This window comes from Eubalaena glacialis, chromosome 4, assembly GCF_028564815.1.
Source record: "Eubalaena glacialis isolate mEubGla1 chromosome 4, mEubGla1.1.hap2.+ XY, whole genome shotgun sequence".
Classification (NCBI taxonomy): Eukaryota; Metazoa; Chordata; class Mammalia; order Artiodactyla; family Balaenidae; genus Eubalaena; species Eubalaena glacialis.
Window position 1 is genome coordinate 83,324,400 of NC_083719.1, and position 20,158 is coordinate 83,344,557.

A 20,158-nucleotide genomic window follows, 5' to 3' on the forward strand; every position below is an offset into this window, starting at 1 on the left:
GCCATGCTATCTCCAGCCCCACCTCCCACCAAGGTGATAGCTGCCAGTGTACCCTGGCAGAATACATGACCCATGCACACTTTAGATCCAGCTCTCCCACCAAAGGCACTGGGAACACACAGACTGCACAGGAATGCTCCCACACAAGGACACCCTTGCAAGACTGGGAGAGTTAACTGTTTTACCTAATTTCATAGACATTCAAGAGAAAGTTAAACAAAATGAGAAGACAAAAGAATTTGTTTCAAATGAAATAACAAGAAAAAAACTCTGAAAAAATAATTAATGAAACAGAAATAAATAATTTACCAGATAAAGATTTCAAAGCATTAGTAATAAGAATGCTAACTGAACTTGAGAAAAGAATAGATGAACACAGTGAGAATTTTAACAAGGAAATTGAAAGTATAAAAAGAATCAGTCAGAGCTGAATATGAGAACTGAAAGGAAAAACACACTACAAGGAGTTAACAGCAGACTAGGGGATACAAAAGAATGCATAAGTGATCTAGAAGATAGAATGATGGAAATCACCCAATCAGAACAGTAAAAAGAAAAACAAATTTTAAAAATGAGGACAGTTTAAGGGACCTCTGAGATTTCATCAAGCATACTATCATTTGCATTATAAGAGTCCTAGAAGGAGAAGAGAGAGAGAAAGGGGTTGAAAATGTATTTGATGAAATTATGGCTGGAAACATCCTGAACCTGAAGAAGGAAACAGATATCCAGGTACAGGAAACACAGAGAGCCCCAAAAGAGATGAACCCAAAGATATCTACACCAAGACGTACAATAATTAAAATGGCAAAAGTTAAAGATAAAGAGAGAATTCTAAAGACCAGCAAGAGAAAAATAAAGAGTCATGTACAAGGGAGCCCCCATAGATCTATCAGTGATTTTTCTGTAGAAACTTTGTAGGCCATAAGGGAGTGGCATGATATATTTAAACTGCTAAAAGGGAAAAACCTACAACCTAGGATACTCTACCCAGCAGGGTTATCATTCAGATTTGGGGGGAGTTAAAGAACTTTTTAGACAGAAAAAAACAAAAAGAAATCGTGAATACTAAACTGACCCTAAACAAAGTGTTAAAGGGTATTCTCTAAGTGGAAAAGAAAAGATTATAACAATAAGTAAGAATTTATGAAAAAGGAAAAATCCCACTAGGAAAGGCAAATATATAGTAAAGGCTATGGATCAACCACTTAAATAAGCTAGTATAAAGATTAAAAGACAAAAATTGTAAAATCAACTATAATACAATAAAGAGTTAAGGGATAAATATGGAAATGTAAATATGACATCAACAACACAAAACATGGATGGGGGAGTAAAAAATGTAGATCTTTTAGAATGTGTTTGAATGTAAACAGAGAACAGCTTAATACAAGTAGATAGTGTTATAGGTCAGCACATATGAAGCCTGTGGTAACCACAAATCAAAAATCTACAATAGATGCACAAAAACTAGAGAGGAAGAAATACAAGTATACTGCTAAAGAAAATCATAAAACCACAAGGGAGAAAACTAAAATAAGAAGAACAGAGAAGAATTATAAAAACAACCAGAACAAGTAATGAAATGGCAATGAGTACATACTTATCAATAGTCACTTTAAATGTCATTGGGAAAATGCTCCAATCAAAAGATAAAGGTTGTCTGATTGGATAGAAAAAACAAGATCCATCTATATACTGCTTAGAAGAAACTCACTTCAGAGCTAAAGACACACATAGACTGAAAGTGAGGGGATGGAAAAAGATAGTTCATGCAAATGGAAATGAAAAGAAAGCTGGGGTTACAATACTCATATCAGACAAAATAGATGTTAAAACAAAGTCCATAATAAAAGACAAAGAAGGTCATTATATAATGACAAAGGGATCAATATAAGAAGAGGATGTAACATTCATTAACATATATGCACGTAATAGACGAGCACCTAAATATACAAAGCAAACACTAACAGACGTAAAGGGAGAAATTAATAATAATAATAGTAGGGGACATTAATACTCCACTTACATCAATGGACACATCATCCACACATAAAATCAATATGGAAATGGTGGTCTTACATGACACATTAGTCCAGTTGGCTTAATAGACATCGATAGGACATTCCATCCCAAAACAGCAGATATACATTCTTTTCAAGTGCAAATGGAGTGTTCCCCAGGTCAGATCAGATGTACGCCACAAAGCAAGTCTCAACAAATTTAAGAGGACAGAAATTATATTGAGCATTTTTTCTAACCACAGTGGTATGAAACTAGAAAACAATTACAGGAAAAAACACAAACTTGTGGAGACAAAAAAATACTACTAAAAAACCAATGGGCCAATGAAGAAATCCAAGAGGAAATCAGAAAATACCTTGAGAAAAATGAAAATAAAAAGACAAATTTCCAAAATCTGTGGGATGTGACAAAAGCAGTTCTAAGAGGGAAGTTTATAACAATATAGTCCTACCTGAAGAAATAAGAAAAATCTCGAAAGCGAACAACCTAAACTACCACCTAAAGGAATTAGAAAGAGAAGAGCAAACAAAGCCCAAAGTCAGCAGAAGGAAGGAAATAATAATGACCAGAGAGGAAATAAATAAAATAGAAACCAAAAAATAATAGAAAAGATCAACAAAACCAAGAACTGTTTTGTTTGTTGTTTTTTTTGAAAAGGTAAACAAAATTGATAAGCCTTAAGCCAGGATCATTAAGGAAAAAAGAGAGAGGATCTAAATAAACAAAATAAGATATGAAAGAGGAAAAATTATAACCGATATCACAGAGATACAAAAAATCATAAGAGAATACAACAAATCTGACAGCCTAGAAGAAATGGATAAATTTCTAGAAACATACAATTTTCAAAACTGAATCAAAAAGAAACAGACAATCTGAACAGACTGAGTACTAGTAGTGAAATTGAATTTGTAAGAAAAAAACTCCCAGGAAACAAGTCCAGGACCAGATGGCTTCACAGGGGAATTCTACCGAACATATAAAGAAGAGCTAATACTTATCCTTCTCAAACTATTTCAAAAAATTTAAGAGGAGGGAACACTCCCAAATTCATTCTACAAGGTTACCATTACCCTCATACAAAAATCAGATAAAGACACACAAAAAAAGAAAATTACAGGCCAAAATATATGATGAATACAGATGCAAAAATCCTCAACAAAATATTAGCAAATTGAATTCAACACTATATAAACAGGATCATACACCATGATCAAGTGAGATTTATTCTAGGGATGCAAGAATGGTTCAATGTCCACTAATCAATCAATGTGATATATCACATTAGCAAAACAGCATAAAAATTGTGTGATCATTTCAATAGATGCAGAAAAATCATTTAACAAAATTCAACATCCATTCATGATAAAGTTTCATCAAGGTGGGCATAGAGGGAACATATCTCAACATAATAAAGGCCACTTAGGACAAACCCACAGCTAACATCATACTCAATGATGAAAAGCTGAAAGCTTTTCTTCTAAAGTCAAGAAAAAGACAAGGATGCTCACTCTCTCCACTTCCATTTATCACAGAATTGGAAATCCTAGCCACAGCAATCAGACAAGAAAAAGAAATAAAAGGCATCCAAATCAGAAGGGAAGAAATAAAACTGTCTCTATTTTCAGATGACATGATACCACATATAAAAAACCCTAAAGTCTTCATCACAAAACTGTTAGTTCTAATAAATGCATTCAGTAAAGTTGCAGGATATAAGATTAATTGATGAAGAAAATTGAAAATGATGCCAAAAAATGGAAAGATATCCTGTGTTCATGGATTGGAAGAATTAATATTGTTAAAATGTCCATACTACCCAAAGCAATCTACAGAATTTAATACAATCCCTACAAAAATACCCAGGACATTTTTCATAGAACTAGAACAAATAATCCTAAAATGTATATGAAACCACAAAAGACCCTGAATAGCTAAAGCAATCATGAGAAAAAACACTCATGAGAAATAACACAATTTATTACATAAATTGCAGTAATATTTTTTCAGTCTGCCTCCTAAGGCAAAGGAAACAAAAGCAAAAATAAACAAATGGTATCTAATTAAATTTAAAAGTTTTTGCACAGAAAAGAAAACCACTGACAAAATGAAGAGACAACCTACTGAATGGGAGAAAATATTTGCAAATAATCTGGATGATAAGGGGTTAATATCCAAGCTATATAAATACCTCAGAAAACTCAATATTAAAACAACCCCAAATAACCCAGTTAAAAATTGGGCAGAAGACCTGAATAAACATTTCTCCAAAGAAGACACACAAATGGCCAACTGGCACATGAAAAGATGCTCAACATTGCTAATCATTGGTGAAATGCAAATCAAAATCACACCTGTCAGAAAGGCTATCAACAAAAAGATCACAAATAATAAATGTTGGCGAGGATGGGTAGAAAAGGGAACCCTAGTACACTGTTATTAGGAATGTAAATTGGTGCAGGCACTATGGAAAACAGTATGGAGGTTCCTCAAAAAACTAAAAATAGAACTACCATATGATCCAGCAATTCCACTCCTGGGTATATATCCAAAAAATTCCAAAAACACTAATTCAGAATGATAATGCACCTCAATGTTCATCACAGCATTATCTACAGTAGCCAAGATATGGAGGCAACCTAAGTGTCCATCAACAGGTGAATGGATAAAGAAGATGTGGTATATATATATTACTCAGCCATAAAAATGAACAAAGTTTTGCCTTCTGCAACAACATGGATGGGCCTGGGGGATATTATGCTTAGTAAAATAAGTCAGACAGAGAAGGACAAACACTGTATGGTATCACTTACATATGCAATATAAAAACTAAAACAAACAAATGAATATAACATAACAGAAACAGGCTTACAGATAGAACAAACTAGTGATTACCAGTGGGGAGGAGAAAGGGGGAGGGGCAAGAGGGGGTAGCAAATAAAGAGGTACAAACTACTATGTATATAATAAATAAGTTACAAGAATATATTATATAGCACAGGGAATATAGCCAATATTTTATGATAACTTCAAATGGCATATAATCTATAAAAGTATTAGATCACTATGTTGTACACTTGAAACCATATAATATTGTAAATCAACTACATTTCAATAAAAATAATAAGCTATAAAAATTATCTTTACTGACATTTTAATAAAACTCTTTTCTTTCCTTACTTGTTGAATTTTCTAAAATATATCATGCCAAGCAAGAAATACAGTAATAGTAGGGAGAATCCATTTAAAAATACCCACTTCTCTGGCTCCCTTTATTAAAAACTCATGACAAGTAAAGAAGACTTTAAAAAAAAAACAAAAACTATGTGTAGAAAATCAGGAGGTGTGTATTTCAACCAACTATTAGTAAGTCTTATAATGATGGTGATATATTTTACTGGCTGGAATGATCTGTTTGCTGGGATGATTTTCCATTAGTCCTTATATCAGGAGCTTCTAAACAGTCATTGGACTTCAAGCAAACAATACCAACTAAGTGTCATGAACCAGGAGGTACTGAACTACAGGATTAATAGAGGAGAAAGACAATAGGCCTTTAGTAAATGAAGTTCCTCACACTAGTCTTTTTAATTTTCTTATTTTATAGTTGATAACCCACATTTCTTATCAAGATAAAGGAAAATCTTGTCATGACGTTTTCCCCCAATTTTTTTGTGCATTTTCCTTCCCTAATCTAAAATCAGAAATATCTCAATATCTCAATTCATATTATTTATGCATTTATTGAGTTTTTACTATGGGCTCTGCACTGATCTGTACACTTTACATTCCTATGAGGAAGGCACCATTATTGTACCAATTTCTTGGCTGAAGAAAGTGAGGCTCAGAAAGGTTGAAATACCATATTTCATTGAATCTAAAATGCCAATGCCATCTACTGTAAGAGACACCATTATTTTATGTACTTCTAAGTAAAAAAAATCACTACCACTCACATTATGGTACAATGCCTTAAGGAAAGTCCTACGTTACTCAGATTGCAGTCTAACCAGCTTTTGAAATACATTATATCTATTAAGAAGATATAATGTCAATTTTTCTGAGTTTTCTGAGGTATTTATATATTTTGGATATTAACCCGTTATCATCCAGATCATTTGCAAATAATGCCAATTTTTCCTGACTCAGCTACACAACTTGGCATGTGGGAGGCAATCCTTTTGCAGATATCTCAATAAAAGAACAATAAAGCTATCTCTACTTGTGGGAATTCTTTACTTTAGTCCCACAAAACACTTGGCTATTTCTTTGCAAGAAAATGTGAACTAGTGATCATTCCTACAACAGCAAGTATTTGCTTTACTAGCATCAAAAATTATATCCTGTTGCTGTTTCTGTCTTTCTACATATATATTAACTTTAAAATTCAATGCTTAAATATTGCATTAGCTTTTTGAAGAGTTAAAGAGAAGTTTCTTTCAATATGGACAGCACCACTAATGTATATAACTCAAAGTAATAATAATATGAATAGTCATGACCAAGTTTGCTATATCAGGCAATATCTACTATGTCACAATTACATTCTGACTTACAGCTATTTCAAGATTCCATCAGTTTAAGATCCTACCCAATTTCAAAGATGTTAAAATGTTAAGGGGAAAAAGTCTATCTCAGAATCAAAGAAATACTTGTATCAATATAAGGTCTCAACAGTAGTAAATGCTAGATACTGTCTCCACTGGGTGGTCCTACTAGTAGGTAGGCCTGCTAACAGATCAGAACCTATGGATAAGGGGAGACCTGATTCACCATTAGCCTTGTTAACTCTTGAATATATACGTGGGGCACAAAGAGAAGGCTATAGCTGGCTCTCTCTAAGGCTTTTCACCAAGGAAACTAGGATGCTACTCTCTGGTGGTCAGTCTCTAGTGTGCGACCTGACTTTTGGGCTTAGGTGAAAGTAACAGACCCTAACAAGGAAAATCTCTCTGCCTATTAGATCTACCACAGAGAAGCATAAACTCACAATTAGTTCTACCTTCTACTCATTACCAGAAAGTCATAGAATCTCTAGCCCTTACCTGATGAGAGATTATAACCATTACCCACTGCACAAATCTGCTCTTGCTTACATGAATTCCTTTATAATCTTCATTGCTTGACTGACTCACAAGTAAACACCAACCCACCAGAGAACACTGGCTAACCCTTTATCATCAGGGAAGACATGCTCTACTTTAATTTCACCAACATGGCTTAACAGATATGTTCTACTAAGAAACTCATCTTTGGCAGGTGCTAAACTATGAAAGAAAGCAAACACAGCAAATTTTTAAAATCTAGTAGGCCCGTTATCTCTCTGTTTTCTTTCTGAAACTCAAGCCTGCTATAATGTTAAAGGCAAGAGCCTAGATGCATGGGCTTTTCTATTGAATCTTAACATTACATGTCTATAAGGTACCTGGATTTTAGAACATTTGCTTCCCATATTTTAGGCTTTTTATTTTTCTTTCTTTGTAATGGCTCCAGAAGCTCAGACCATGTTGCTTCCTAGAACGTCTATTTTTTTCTTCCTACATAAATTATTATCAGTAGCCCTGAATTTTATGAATGCCAAGTGATTCTTTAATTGGCTCCTGAAATTGAGTCCTCATATGCTACAGCTGAATAAAAAATTCAACTTTTTATGGCACATAAGGAAAACTTCCTGAAACAACACTCAAATTGTACAGACTTTTCAATTCTTAATCCACTCTAATCCATTTTTTACACAAAGTTTAAAAGTTCCTAAAACAAAATTTATATTATGTTCATATTATTCCCCTACTTAAACTAGTGACTTCCTATTGCATTAAAAATAAAATCTAAAGTTCTTACCCTGTCCCACAAAGACATGAGTTAGCCTCTGAATGTCTCTCCAACCTATCATTCTATCACTCTCCCCACCAAGTAACTATGCTCCAACACAGAGGTCTTCTCTAAACTGAACATATCCAAATCTTTGCTTCCTCAAGGTCTTTCCACATGTGTACCTTGTGCTTGGAATTTTCTTAACGACCATTCTTCACATGGTTAACTCCTTCTCATGCTTTAGGTTCCTCCATTTAAATGCTCCCTGTTCAGTGAAGCCTTCTTTACCTCTCATCTAAAACAGGTTTCACACAATTTTCTCTACTCAGTTGTTAATCAGTTGTTTTAAATCTGTGGGGTTTTTTTTTTTTTTTAAATCTGAGACCCATAAGTTCCATAAAGGCATGGGTATTAGTTACTAGTTTATCTTTAATACTGTTGGGCTGCACCCCACAAGCCTATAAGGCCAGTGCCTGCCCAGCTTTAAGACTGAAGAAAGAGCCTGGAGTCAGTGACAGAGACATCAATGGTTTAATGGATGGGGGAGCTTACATGTCTGAGGCAAGGTCCTGGAGCAACATCTCATCGTGTGCAGCAGACCAGCAGACAAGACACGGCAGCAGGCTTTGCTGGAGGGTGCGGGGGTGGGGAGGAGGGGCGGGGACTGCCAGTTATAGGGGGAGTCAGGTTGGCTCACCAGGTTACCATGGAAACTAGCAGAGCGGCATGCCCCTCACCACCCCTTTGATAAGAACAATCACTAGCTGGGCCTGGGGCAAGTGTGTAGAAAGGTCAGTCAGGTGAGTAGGGTTTAGGTGAAGCAGGCACTGGTAGAGCACAGGAATGTACAGAGAGCCAGAGAACAGCCGCCTTGAGTGGCCTGACCATACAAATACCAAACACAGTGACACTACACAATTAAAAAGAGATGAATAAGAAAAACTAAAATAACAATCCGTTATATTGTACTACTATGCACCAGGCACTGTTCTAAGCACCTTACATCTATTAATACATTTAATTCTAAATATGTATATAAGATATGCACTACTATTACCATTATTTTATAGAAGAGCAACTAAGGCACATAAATGTCCCCCAAACTATTTAAGAACCATTTTAAATGGTGGGTTCAACAACTGTTAACTTGTAATCATTTAAAAGTTAGATGGGTATGGTTCTATCAGGTTGTAACAAAAAAATAGTTTAACTTTTTAAAAGAGTAACAAGTTATTCCATTTAAATTACACACCAATTTGTACTTGATAAATGAAAATGAGAATTTCTCAAATTATTGTTTATATAAAGTCCAGGTGGGCTCAAAGCAAGGAAACTTCATTTTGACTACTGTTTTGCTCTTGGCCACTTCGTGGCAGTGTGTTAGGAATATCACAAGGTGATTTATGGTTTTTGTAACCTTCCTTCGTCCTAGGACAGGCACCTATCAGAAACTAAGTTTACAAGCCAACGACATAGGCAGAACCTGCTCTGTAATTGTGCTTTCAGAATTAGGGTAAGTAGAAAAATTTTTGATAAATCAGTGATTTTCAAAGTGTAATCCTAATTTCCAGAGTTTTGAAATGGTTGTTGACAATTTTGCCAGTTTCAATTACTATTTTTTGGAGCTTAAGAATTTCTAAGCTCCTCACTCTGACATTCTGGAAGTCCCTTCTAATAAACTTTTAAAAAGATTAAGATATCTTCTAGTTACCCACTCAGACAGGTGTTAGTCAGAAGTCTAAGACTGTTAACTGGACATTATATTATTTTGTATCCTAACACTAGCAATCAAAGCACTCTATTTCCAAGAAAGAAATATTGGAATTGGCTTGTTTTTGTTTCTTGCCTGGCAATAATTTAAAAAAAAAAAAAAAATCATGTTTAAATTTTCTGAAAAGTGTATTTTAACAATTGTATTTTAATTTTTAACAATGTGAAAAAGTTATACCCAATTTATTTCAGTAGTTAAAATATACACACGAAATATTTTGTAAAAATTAAAATTAAATAAAAATCTGAATGAAATATAATCCATTACTGGGAAGAGTTCATGATTTGATAAAAAATAAACACTTTTGTGTTTGAACGAAAACAAGTAAACAAAATTTTTGATTTTATACAACAAATCTATTCATTTTAAGAAGAATTAAACTAATATAATAAAAAGTACTATCTGTACACATCCAATATATACATTTATATGATACGATATTTTGAACAAACATCTATGAAAGCATTAAGGAGAGAGAAACTCATTTTGCCTAGGAATGTAAGGTAAGATTTGACAAAGAGGTTTTCTCAAATGGAGAAGAGAGAGAAGAACATTTGAAGTAGAGAGACTTGCATCTACAAAGGTAGATAATTATAAAAGTACCCAATATGTCCAGGAAAGAGCAAGTGGGGGAGATAGGGATAAAATTCTGAGATGAGGTAGGAAAATTCAGTTGATGGTATTGTGAAGGGTCTTCAAAGTTCCCCTGAAAGAGTGTGAAATTCACCTGCCAAGTACTGTGGAAAATGACTTGATAAAACCTACATGTGAGAAACACAGTTCTTCAGACAACATAAAGGATGAAGTTATGAATAGGAGAAGTGGTTAAATTGGTTAAATTGAATATAGAATCACTATTTAGAAGTTGGGTTTTTTTAACCCCACTATGTCTGTACTGTAGGCTGTGTTTCTCACCCAGAAAACAAAGAGTTCTTCTCCATTTGATACTGAGATGAGATTATTTTCCACAAAATAAGATGTTCATTAGTTTTGCTGCTTTGACTGGTGGGTCCATAGAAGCAAAACTCAGTCATAACCTGTGAGAAGGGCTGACAGGACCTTTATCTGGGTAAGGTCCTATAGGTCATTCTGAAATAAAGATAAACATTTCTAAATGAAAAAAAAAAAAAGATGTTTGTGAAAAGATTTGTTAACTTCTAAAGTTCTTTTCTAAGTTATTTAAATATAGTAAAAAGATAATGTTAATACCTCTGTCATCTTTTTTTTTAAATTTATTTATTTAATTTATTTACTTTTGGCTGCGTTGGGTCTTCTTTGTGGTGCGTGGGTTTCTCATTGCGGTGGCTTCTCTTGTTGCAGAGCCCAGGCTCTAAGCCCAAGGGCTTAAGTAGTTGTGGCTCGCGGGCTCTAAAGCACAGGCTCAGTGGTTGTGGTGCATGGGCTTAGTTGCCCCGCGGCATGTGGGATCTTCCCGGACCAGGGATCGAACCCGTGTCCTCTGCATTGGCAGGCGGATTCTTAACCACTGTGCCACCAGGGAAGCCCCCTCTGTCATCTTATTAAATGGGTTATTTATTTATGCAGGGAGAAAATAAACTCAATATAATATAAAAGTCAAATTAAAAGCAATAGAAGATAGAAAAATACTTGGTACCAGTCTTTGACACTAATCAAGTTCTTGGTGATGCCACTTAGGTGAAATGGGTCCTATTTTCCATTACCTATAAAATGAGTAGGTTTATTAAGACTTCAAAAGTTCCACTCAGATTTAAGCTGAACACTTTATAGTTATTTTCTTAAATCCACTACAAAAGAACTGTACATGTTAATTTAATTTGCTTGTTTATGTAAAATATTTTACTTTACCCCAAAAGTAGCAAATAAATCCTTGATACTAGCAGCAAATTCCTGATCTTTTGTTTGATCTCTGTCCAACAAATGAGGCTGTTTATGTTCTCCGGCTTTTATCCTCGCTGTGCCTATACGTTAACAAGTAAAAGAATCTTATGACATGTTCAAATAACTAAAACACATATTATAAACATACATACACATCCCAATACACCCAGTTCGTCTTGAAATGGCAAGTGAGCTGTTTTTGAACATGCTAAAGTCAATCTAACTAAAAGGCACATTCTTCTAAAACAGTGCTGTCCTAAAGAACATTCTGTGATAAGGAAAATTTCCCATATCTGTACTCTCCAATACTGTAGCCATTAGCTGTACTGTGGCTGTTAAATACTTGAAATGTAGCTCTTATGACTGAGTAAATGGATTTTTAATTTAATTTAAAACTTAAATAGCCACATATGGTGACTACAGTATTTGACAGCATAGCCCTAAAATATAAAAGCACAAACTTTGATATTACTAAAAATATTTTGTGCCAATGAAATGTACTACCATTAGGAGAGTATTTGATTTCTCTAACGTTACATGTATATTTTAGTGTTTCCAAAAGAATTCTAATAGTTATTACTCTATCTTACAACAATTCTGTGGGGTAATACATGCCTTAAATCATGATAGGTAAATAGGTTTAAATATGCTTCTTTCTTTAAGAAAACTTCTGAATTTTAGATATAAAGCATTTTTAAAGAGGAATGACAAGAAGCAAAAATATGTACTAATTAAAGTCTGGTACATAAATAAAATAATACTTGGCTACATGTGGCTTTATTTGTTCAAATAATACTAGCACATGTCACTGTATGTCCATGACAGAATGAAATGTACACAGAAAGAAATGCAGTTCAGCTATATTCTGAGAATTGGTAGGGATGAAGAATATACTGTCCTTTAATTTAATGAATTATATTTTTATAGTCACCTCGAATACCGTGTGGAAAGCATGAAAATGGTATTAATGTAGACCATGCAATCACTGCAATAATAACAAAATGAATCCACCAACTCTGCTGCCAGCGTTCATTATCATCACTGTCTTCAACACTTTAATAGAGAAAATGAAAATTTTCAACTTCGTATATTTTATTACAAACAAAGCCATGATTAAGCAGAGAAAGAAAGAGCATTTTCTGTTAATTTGTTGTTGTTTTGCTGAAATTGAGTGGTTGTGAGTTCTCCAATTATGTGGTTTTCTTTTGTTCTGCAGGATACTAAATTTTTTCCTTTCCCCACTTTTCCCCTGTCCATTCAGGTGGCGAAGAGTAATTCTTTGTTCCTTTTTAACTTGTTTCTCCAACAGAAGCTATGCATTTAGAAGACTATCACTCTAAATCTCAACTCTTTTTTGAAATCATTCCTGCCCCTTTAAATCATGTGCCCAATTCTTTAGGACAAGCCTGGCCCTTTAAGTTGCACAACTAACACTTTATCTGGGTATGTGACCCTTTAAGTCACATATACCTGGTAATCTTTTTCTTATAGTCCCTTCTCTGAACTCTCAGATTGAGTGTGTATTACCCTTCTAGTGATCATACCTAGTCATGCTTTGATAGAACTTTGTCTTCTGTCTTCCCTGTGGTTTTTCTTGGTCGGCCTTTGCAAACTACAAAGCCTTGCAGTGGGCAGGGTGAGATGGAAAAGGATCCTCTGCTGGGATTTTTTGATTTTTCCCTTTTTACTCACAGTGGTTTTGCAGTTTCAACATTCTTTGTCTTCAGTAATGCTCAGGCCATAATTTTGTGGGGGATTTTCTCAGCTGTGACATTATTTTGTATCAATGTAATGGTATTAGGAAGTGGGGCCTTTGGGAGGTGATTAGGTCATGAGGGTAGAGTCTGCATGAATGTGATTAATGACCCCAGATAGACTTCTTGCCCCTTCATCCATGTAAGGACACAGGGAGAAGCAAGGACACCAGGAAGCAAGATCTCACCAGACACTGAATTTGCCAGCACCTTGATCTTGGACTTCCTAGCATATAGAACTGCAAGAAGTAAATTTCTGTTTTTGTAAGCCCAGTGTATAATATTTCTGTTACAGCTGCCCAAATGGACTAAGATAGTACAGAAGAAAAATTCCTGCCTAGGATAAGTATCTTTCCCTATAAAGACAAATCTCTACGTTAAAAGAGGGCCAACCTAATAACAAAGTAATCAACCTGATGACAGCTTGTCTCCCAATGAACGTGTCGTATCGGGAATTCAGGGTTGACCTCTACTACTGATGAATTGGATACTCAGCAGTAGTAATACTCATATCCTAGTAAATATTCTTGTTGAGAGATTGTCCTTAGTGTGAAGAAGTCCATGTTACTGCACTCATGCAAAGCCACCATTACTGTCACCATGGCCACTTTTCACATGAGCTTATTGAGGAAGAATTAGGGTGGTTAGAAAAAAAGAGAGAGGCTGGCTAACATTAACAGGATGGGTCATCTTGTCCAGCTGATTAAAGAGCCTCTTCCAAAGTACATACCCTTTTCATTTGCCAGTTCTAAGAGTTTCATCCACATATTCTCCTGGCTACCTATTTTTTTTTTTTATCTTGTTCTAAGTCCTTGGCTACCCAACCATAAATTAGTATAAATTTATACCTCAGGCCATCCCTCCTTCTATGCTAAGTGGACAACCAGCCTGAAGTTCTACTCACTAGAATGATCTCCTGATTTCGAGGCCACCGTTGAGTGGAGTTGTAATATAGTGGCTATCCCCTTTCTCATCTCAATGAGAGAACTTAATATTCACACAATTAAATGTTTCCTTTTCCCTGGGAATATTTTCTAGTATTGTTAAAAGAAGCCATATGACCCAGAACTCTTAAAATAACTTCTGTCCCTCCAGTGATTAAATGCTACAACTATTTAATTTCCTAGTCTTGCCGTCCCTGGACTTAATCCCATCCTACAACCTATGATCATTTTAGTAACTATCTTTAATTTACTCCCAGCAAGGAGGTTATCTGTGCATACAAATATGCAACCTAGTTCTGGAATCCTAAAGCTACTTCTGATACTATTTTTAGTGTCAGTCAGGATACTGATAGGAAACAGATGGTATACTCATCTGAGATAATTTGAAGAGAGAGGGACAAGAAGACTATTTCCAGTGATGTGGGCAGAGTTTAGAGAAATGAACAGGGTACAGCACAAAATTATGGGGTCAGCAGTACAGTAGCAAACTGTTATGACAAGCCTTAATGTCAAGTGGAACAGTGCTTAATAAATGGAAAAGGAAGCCTCAAAGGAGGCGTCATCTTTAGAATAGGGATACAGCCAATCTGGGTACAACCCCTGCAGAAACTGGAAGGATAATACCCTAGCCTTAATTCGCTCCTGCCCTCTCATTTGCCAGTGCCTCTCATTGGCCAAATCCAACTGAAATCCAGAGTTCAAGGGATTATGTTGAGGCTCTCAATATAGCCTCCTGGGGAAGAAAAGAGACTAGAGAAGGTTTTAGAAAGGTGGAAGTGAATTTAGAGAATCAAAAAAAATATATCCAACACATATTCTCTGATACTTTATCTGCCCACCCACCCTGCCCCTTCCAGCTACCAAAACTTCACTATGGCTAGGTAAGAATCCAGATGAGCTGGCAGGGGAGCTAGGAGGAGAGCTAACACATACTAACTGTAGCAATAAATAACTATGGAAATAGTTGGCAAGTTGGCAATAAATAAGAGGAGCTAGTTGGCTTCTGTACCTCAGTTTTAATTAGTTCTACATTTATATAAAACCAGAGTTTCAGAAATGGAGGGTGGACCTTTCTGTTTTCTTGTAGTGGTAGATTTTTATCTCCTTCATTAACTCCGTCATCTTAATGAGAGAACTAAAAAAGGCAATAAGTCACTTATAGTACCACTTCCCAATACATAATTAAATATAACTTTAAAAATACATATTCAGGGACTTCCCTGGTAGCGCAGTGGTTAAGAATCCACCTGCCAATGCAGGGGACACGGGTTTGAGCCCTGGTCCAGGAAGATCTCACATGCCATGGTGCAGCTAAGCCCGTGCGCCACAACTACTGAGCCTGTGCTCTAGAGCTCATGAGCCACAACTACTGAGCCCGCGTGCCTAGAGCCTGTGCTCCGCAACAAGAGAAGCCACCGCAATGAGAAGCCTGCTCACCGCAACAAAGAGTAGCCCCCGCTCGCCGCAACTAGAGAAAGCCTGCGTGCAGCTATGAAGACCCAACGCAGTCAAAAATAAATAAATAAATAAATTAATTAATTTAAAAAAATACATATTTATATAGCAGAAAGAAGGAAATAGTAAAGACTAGAGAAGAAATAAATGAAATATAGAATGGAAAAACAATAGGGAAAATCAATTAAATTAAGAGTTTTTTTAAAAAAATCCACAAAATTGACAAACCTTTAGCTAGACCAAGAAAAAGACTCAAATAACAAAAATCAGAAATGAAAGAGGAGATATTACAACTGATGTCACAGAAATAAGAAAGGATCATAAGAAACTACTATGAACAATTTTATGCCAACAAGTTGGATAACCTAGAATAAATGGAAAAATTTCTAGAGACACATAACCTATGAAGACTGAATCATAAAAAAATAAAATATCTAAACAGACACAGAACCAATAAGGAGAGTAAATCAGTAATCAAAAACCTCCCAACAAAGAAAATCCCAGGACCAAATGGCTTCACTGGAGAGTACCACCAAACACTTAAAGAAGAATTAATACCAATCCTTCTCAAACTTTTCCAAAAAAATTAAGAGGAAAGAATACTTCCAAACTCATTCCATGAGGTCAGCATTACCCTGAAAACAAAATCAGACAAAGATACTACAAGAAAATTACACACTAATATCCCTGACGAATAATGATGAAAATTCATCAACAAAATACTAGCAAACCAAATTCAACAACATATTAAGAGAATCATACATCATAACCAAGAGAGATTTATTCTGGAATACAAGAATGGTTCAACATATGAAAATCAGTTAATGTGATTTACCCCATTAGCAGAATGAAGGACAAAAGCACATGATCATCTCGATGCAGAAAAAGCATTCAACAAAATTTAGCACCCTTTCATTGTAAAAACACTCAACAAACTGATAATAGAAGGAAATTATCCCAACATAATAACAGCCATATATGAAAAGCCCACTGCTAACACTGAACTCAATGGTGAAAAACTGAAAGCTCTCCCTCTAATATCTGGAACAAGGCAAAGACACCTACCTATTTTTACCACTTCTATTCAACATAGTACTGGATATTCTACCCAGAACAATCAGGCAACAGAAAGAAATAAAAGGCATCCATATTGGAAAGGAAGAGGTAAAATTATCTCTGTTTGCAGATGACATGATCTTCTATTTAGAAAATGCTAAAGACTCCAAAGAAAAAAACTGTTAGAACTAATAAATGAATTCAGCAAAGTTGCAGGATACAGCGTCAACACAAAAATCAAGTGTGTTTCTATACACTAACAATGAGCAGCATGCAAGGCAAAGACTTGTACACTGAAAACTCCAAAACATTGCTGAAGGAGTTAAAGAAGATACAAATAAATGGAAAGACATACATGCTCATGGATTTGAAGACTCAATATTGTTAAAATGCCCTTAATACCCAAAGTGGTCTACAGATTCAATGTAATCCCTATCAAAACCTCAACAGAATTTTTTGCAGAAATAGAAAAATAATCCTAAAATTTCACATGGAATCTCAAAAGATCCCAAATAGTCAAAACAATCCCAAGAAAGAAAAATAAAGACAGAGGCTTCACACCTCCTGATTTCAAAATATATTACAAAGCTATAGTAATCAGAACAGTATGGTACTGATATAAAAACAGATATATGGAACAATGGAAGAGAATAGAGATCCCAGAAATATATTCTCATAAATATGGACAAATAAACTTTTACAAGGATGAAAAGAATACACAACAGGGAAAGGATAATCTTTTCAATAAATGGTGCTGGAAAAACTGGATATTCATGTGCAAAAGAATGAAGTTGGACCCTTTCCTTATAATATATACAAAAATAACTCAAAATGGATTAAAGATCTAAACATAAAACCTGCAACAATAAAGCTCCCAGAAGACAACATACAAAGAAAGCTTCATGACATTGGATTTGGCAATTATTTTTGATATGACACCAAAAGCACAGGCAACAAAAAAAATTAGAGAAATGGGACTACATCAAACTTAAAAACTGTACAGCAAAGGAAACAATCAACAGAGTGAACAGAAAAACTATAGAATGGGAGAAAATATTGGCAAACCATGTATCTGGAGTAGGGCTAATATCCAGAATATAGAAAGAACTGCCTCAACTCAACAAAAACAAAAATCTGATTTTAAAAATATGCAATGGACTTGAATAGATATTTCTTCAAAGAAGATATATGAATGGCCCACAAGTATGTGATAGGATGCTCAACATCACTAATCATCAGGGAAATGAAAATCAAAACCACAATGAGATATCACCTCATACATACCTATTAGGATGGCTGTTAAAAAAAAAACAATATGAAAGTTCCTCAAAAAAATTAAAAACAGAAATACCATACAATCTAACAATTCTGGGTATATATCCCAAAAATATTGAAAATAGAGTCTCAAAGAGATATTTGTACATCTATGTTAATTGTAGCATTATTCACAATAGCCAAGAGGAGGTTGAAGTAACCTAAAGGTCAACTGACAGATGAATAGATAAAGAAAATGTGGTTTATACATACAATGAAATATTATTTAGCCTTAAAACAGAAGGAAATACTGTTATATGTTACAACATGGATGAGCCTTGAAGACATTATGCTAAGTGAAATAAGCCAGTCATAAAAAGACAATTACTTCATGATTCCACTTATATGAGGTGTCTAAAGTAGTCAAACTCTTAGAAACAGAAAGTAGAAGAATCACTGCCAGGGCTGGGGGGAAGGGGGAAATGGCAAGTTGTTTTACAATGAATATAGAGTTTCAGTTTTGCAAGACGAAAAAATTCTAGAGATACGTTACACAACAATATGCATATAGTTAACATTACTGTATTATACACTTAAAAATGGTTAGGATGGTAAATTTTACATTATGTGTTTTATACCACAATTAAAAAAAAAACTATATGTGGAAATAGTAGTATGGTTGTCATTATAAGTTGTTTTTTGAATTACATTTCAAACAGCAAAGATAAAATGTGTATTTTAGATATATTTATATGTATGCATATGTGCATATCAGTCACATTTACATATTTTAAAAATACAGTTATTACAAATTAAATATATATTTATAAGCTACAGTATCTATCCAATAAATATTTTATACAATGTAAAACAGAAAAAAAAGAGAAAAAAAAACAGCCTACCTTTTATCAAAAGTACTGTTCACAGAGGCCTTAATTAAGGGTGCTCCTATTGCATACCCCAAAGCATATCCAAGTATTCCTGCAGCTTCCACAAGGCCTATAAAATGGATACTGAACATCAAACAACTACATAACCCAACTTTGTTGTAAAAAGATAAAAATTATCTCAATGCAATGGATTATTTCTGAAAGCTTCATGGAATATTCTATTAGTCTCCAAAGAAACACAACCAATAGGATATTGAGAGAGAAACAGAGAGACAGAGACAGAGACAGAGAGTTAGAGAGGGAGGCAGAGATTTTAAGGAAGTGGTTCATGAAATTGTAGGGCTGGCAAATCCAAATTTGTAGGGCAGGCTGGCAGGCTGGAAATCCAGGTAAGAGTTAATGTTACAGTCTTGAGTCCATAATTAAGTCTTAAATCTACAGGGCAGGCCAGCAGCATGGGAAAACTCAGGCAGAGTTTCTACACTGTAGTCTGGAGACAGCATTGCTTCTTCTTTGGGAAACCTCAGTCTGTTCTGAAAGGCTTTAACTGATTGGATGAGGCTCACCCACATTATGAAGGGTAATCTGCTTGATTCAAAGTCTACTGATTGTAAATATTAGTCACATCTAAAAATTATCACAGAAACATCTAGACTGGTGTTTGACCAAACAACTGGTTGCCATAACCTAGCCAAGCTGACACATAAAATTTATCATCATACATATTATTCAATGCACATATTAGAAAAACTCAGATAATTTTGTAATTCACTGTACCTTATTTAATCTATATATTAATGTAATATAAATAAATATACATATATTTAATACAAATTCAACGGATCTTATTTCAGTTTAATTTGTGGTACTAAAGCAAGATGATACTTTAACATAAACATCACCTTTGCATCCTTCACTTTAGCTGCCAGGGTGGCAGGAGGTAGCAATAAAGTAAGCTACTCGCTGTAGTGTATACATGTGTTTTAACTGCTATTCAGTAGAACCAAAAGTAAAACAAACAGATTTGTTGCCACCATCAGCCAACGGTAATGAATGGCTGCAATTATTTTCTAAAAACAAACATAAATATGAATATTATCTATTTTAGTTTATTGACATGACTTTCCTTACCTCTGGTGGAAAAATTATTATTTTAGTGAAAAATGTTATTTTCTGTTAAGTCACCTTCACAATAAGTATGTAAAAACAACTTTAAATATTTTTCCAAAAATGATAGTTAGATAACCCTGTATAAGTAGATGATCTACCAGGACCAGAAGCTATTACAATATAAAGAGGTACAGATTACTGTACCCCAGGGCTACTTATTGTGTG

General features: G+C 34.7%; 1 protein-coding gene across 1 annotated transcript in view; it reads right to left on the reverse strand.

The window, feature by feature from the left end:
- Positions 1-20,158, reverse strand: part of SLCO6A1 (solute carrier organic anion transporter family member 6A1) — a 106,014-nt gene that overhangs the window by 69,003 nt on the left and 16,853 nt on the right. Inside the window, exon 3 of the mRNA XM_061188024.1 lies at positions 18,836-18,932. Within this exon, the coding sequence (XP_061044007.1) occupies positions 18,836-18,932 (97 nt within the window). The remainder of the gene's footprint in view (positions 1-18,835; positions 18,933-20,158) is intronic.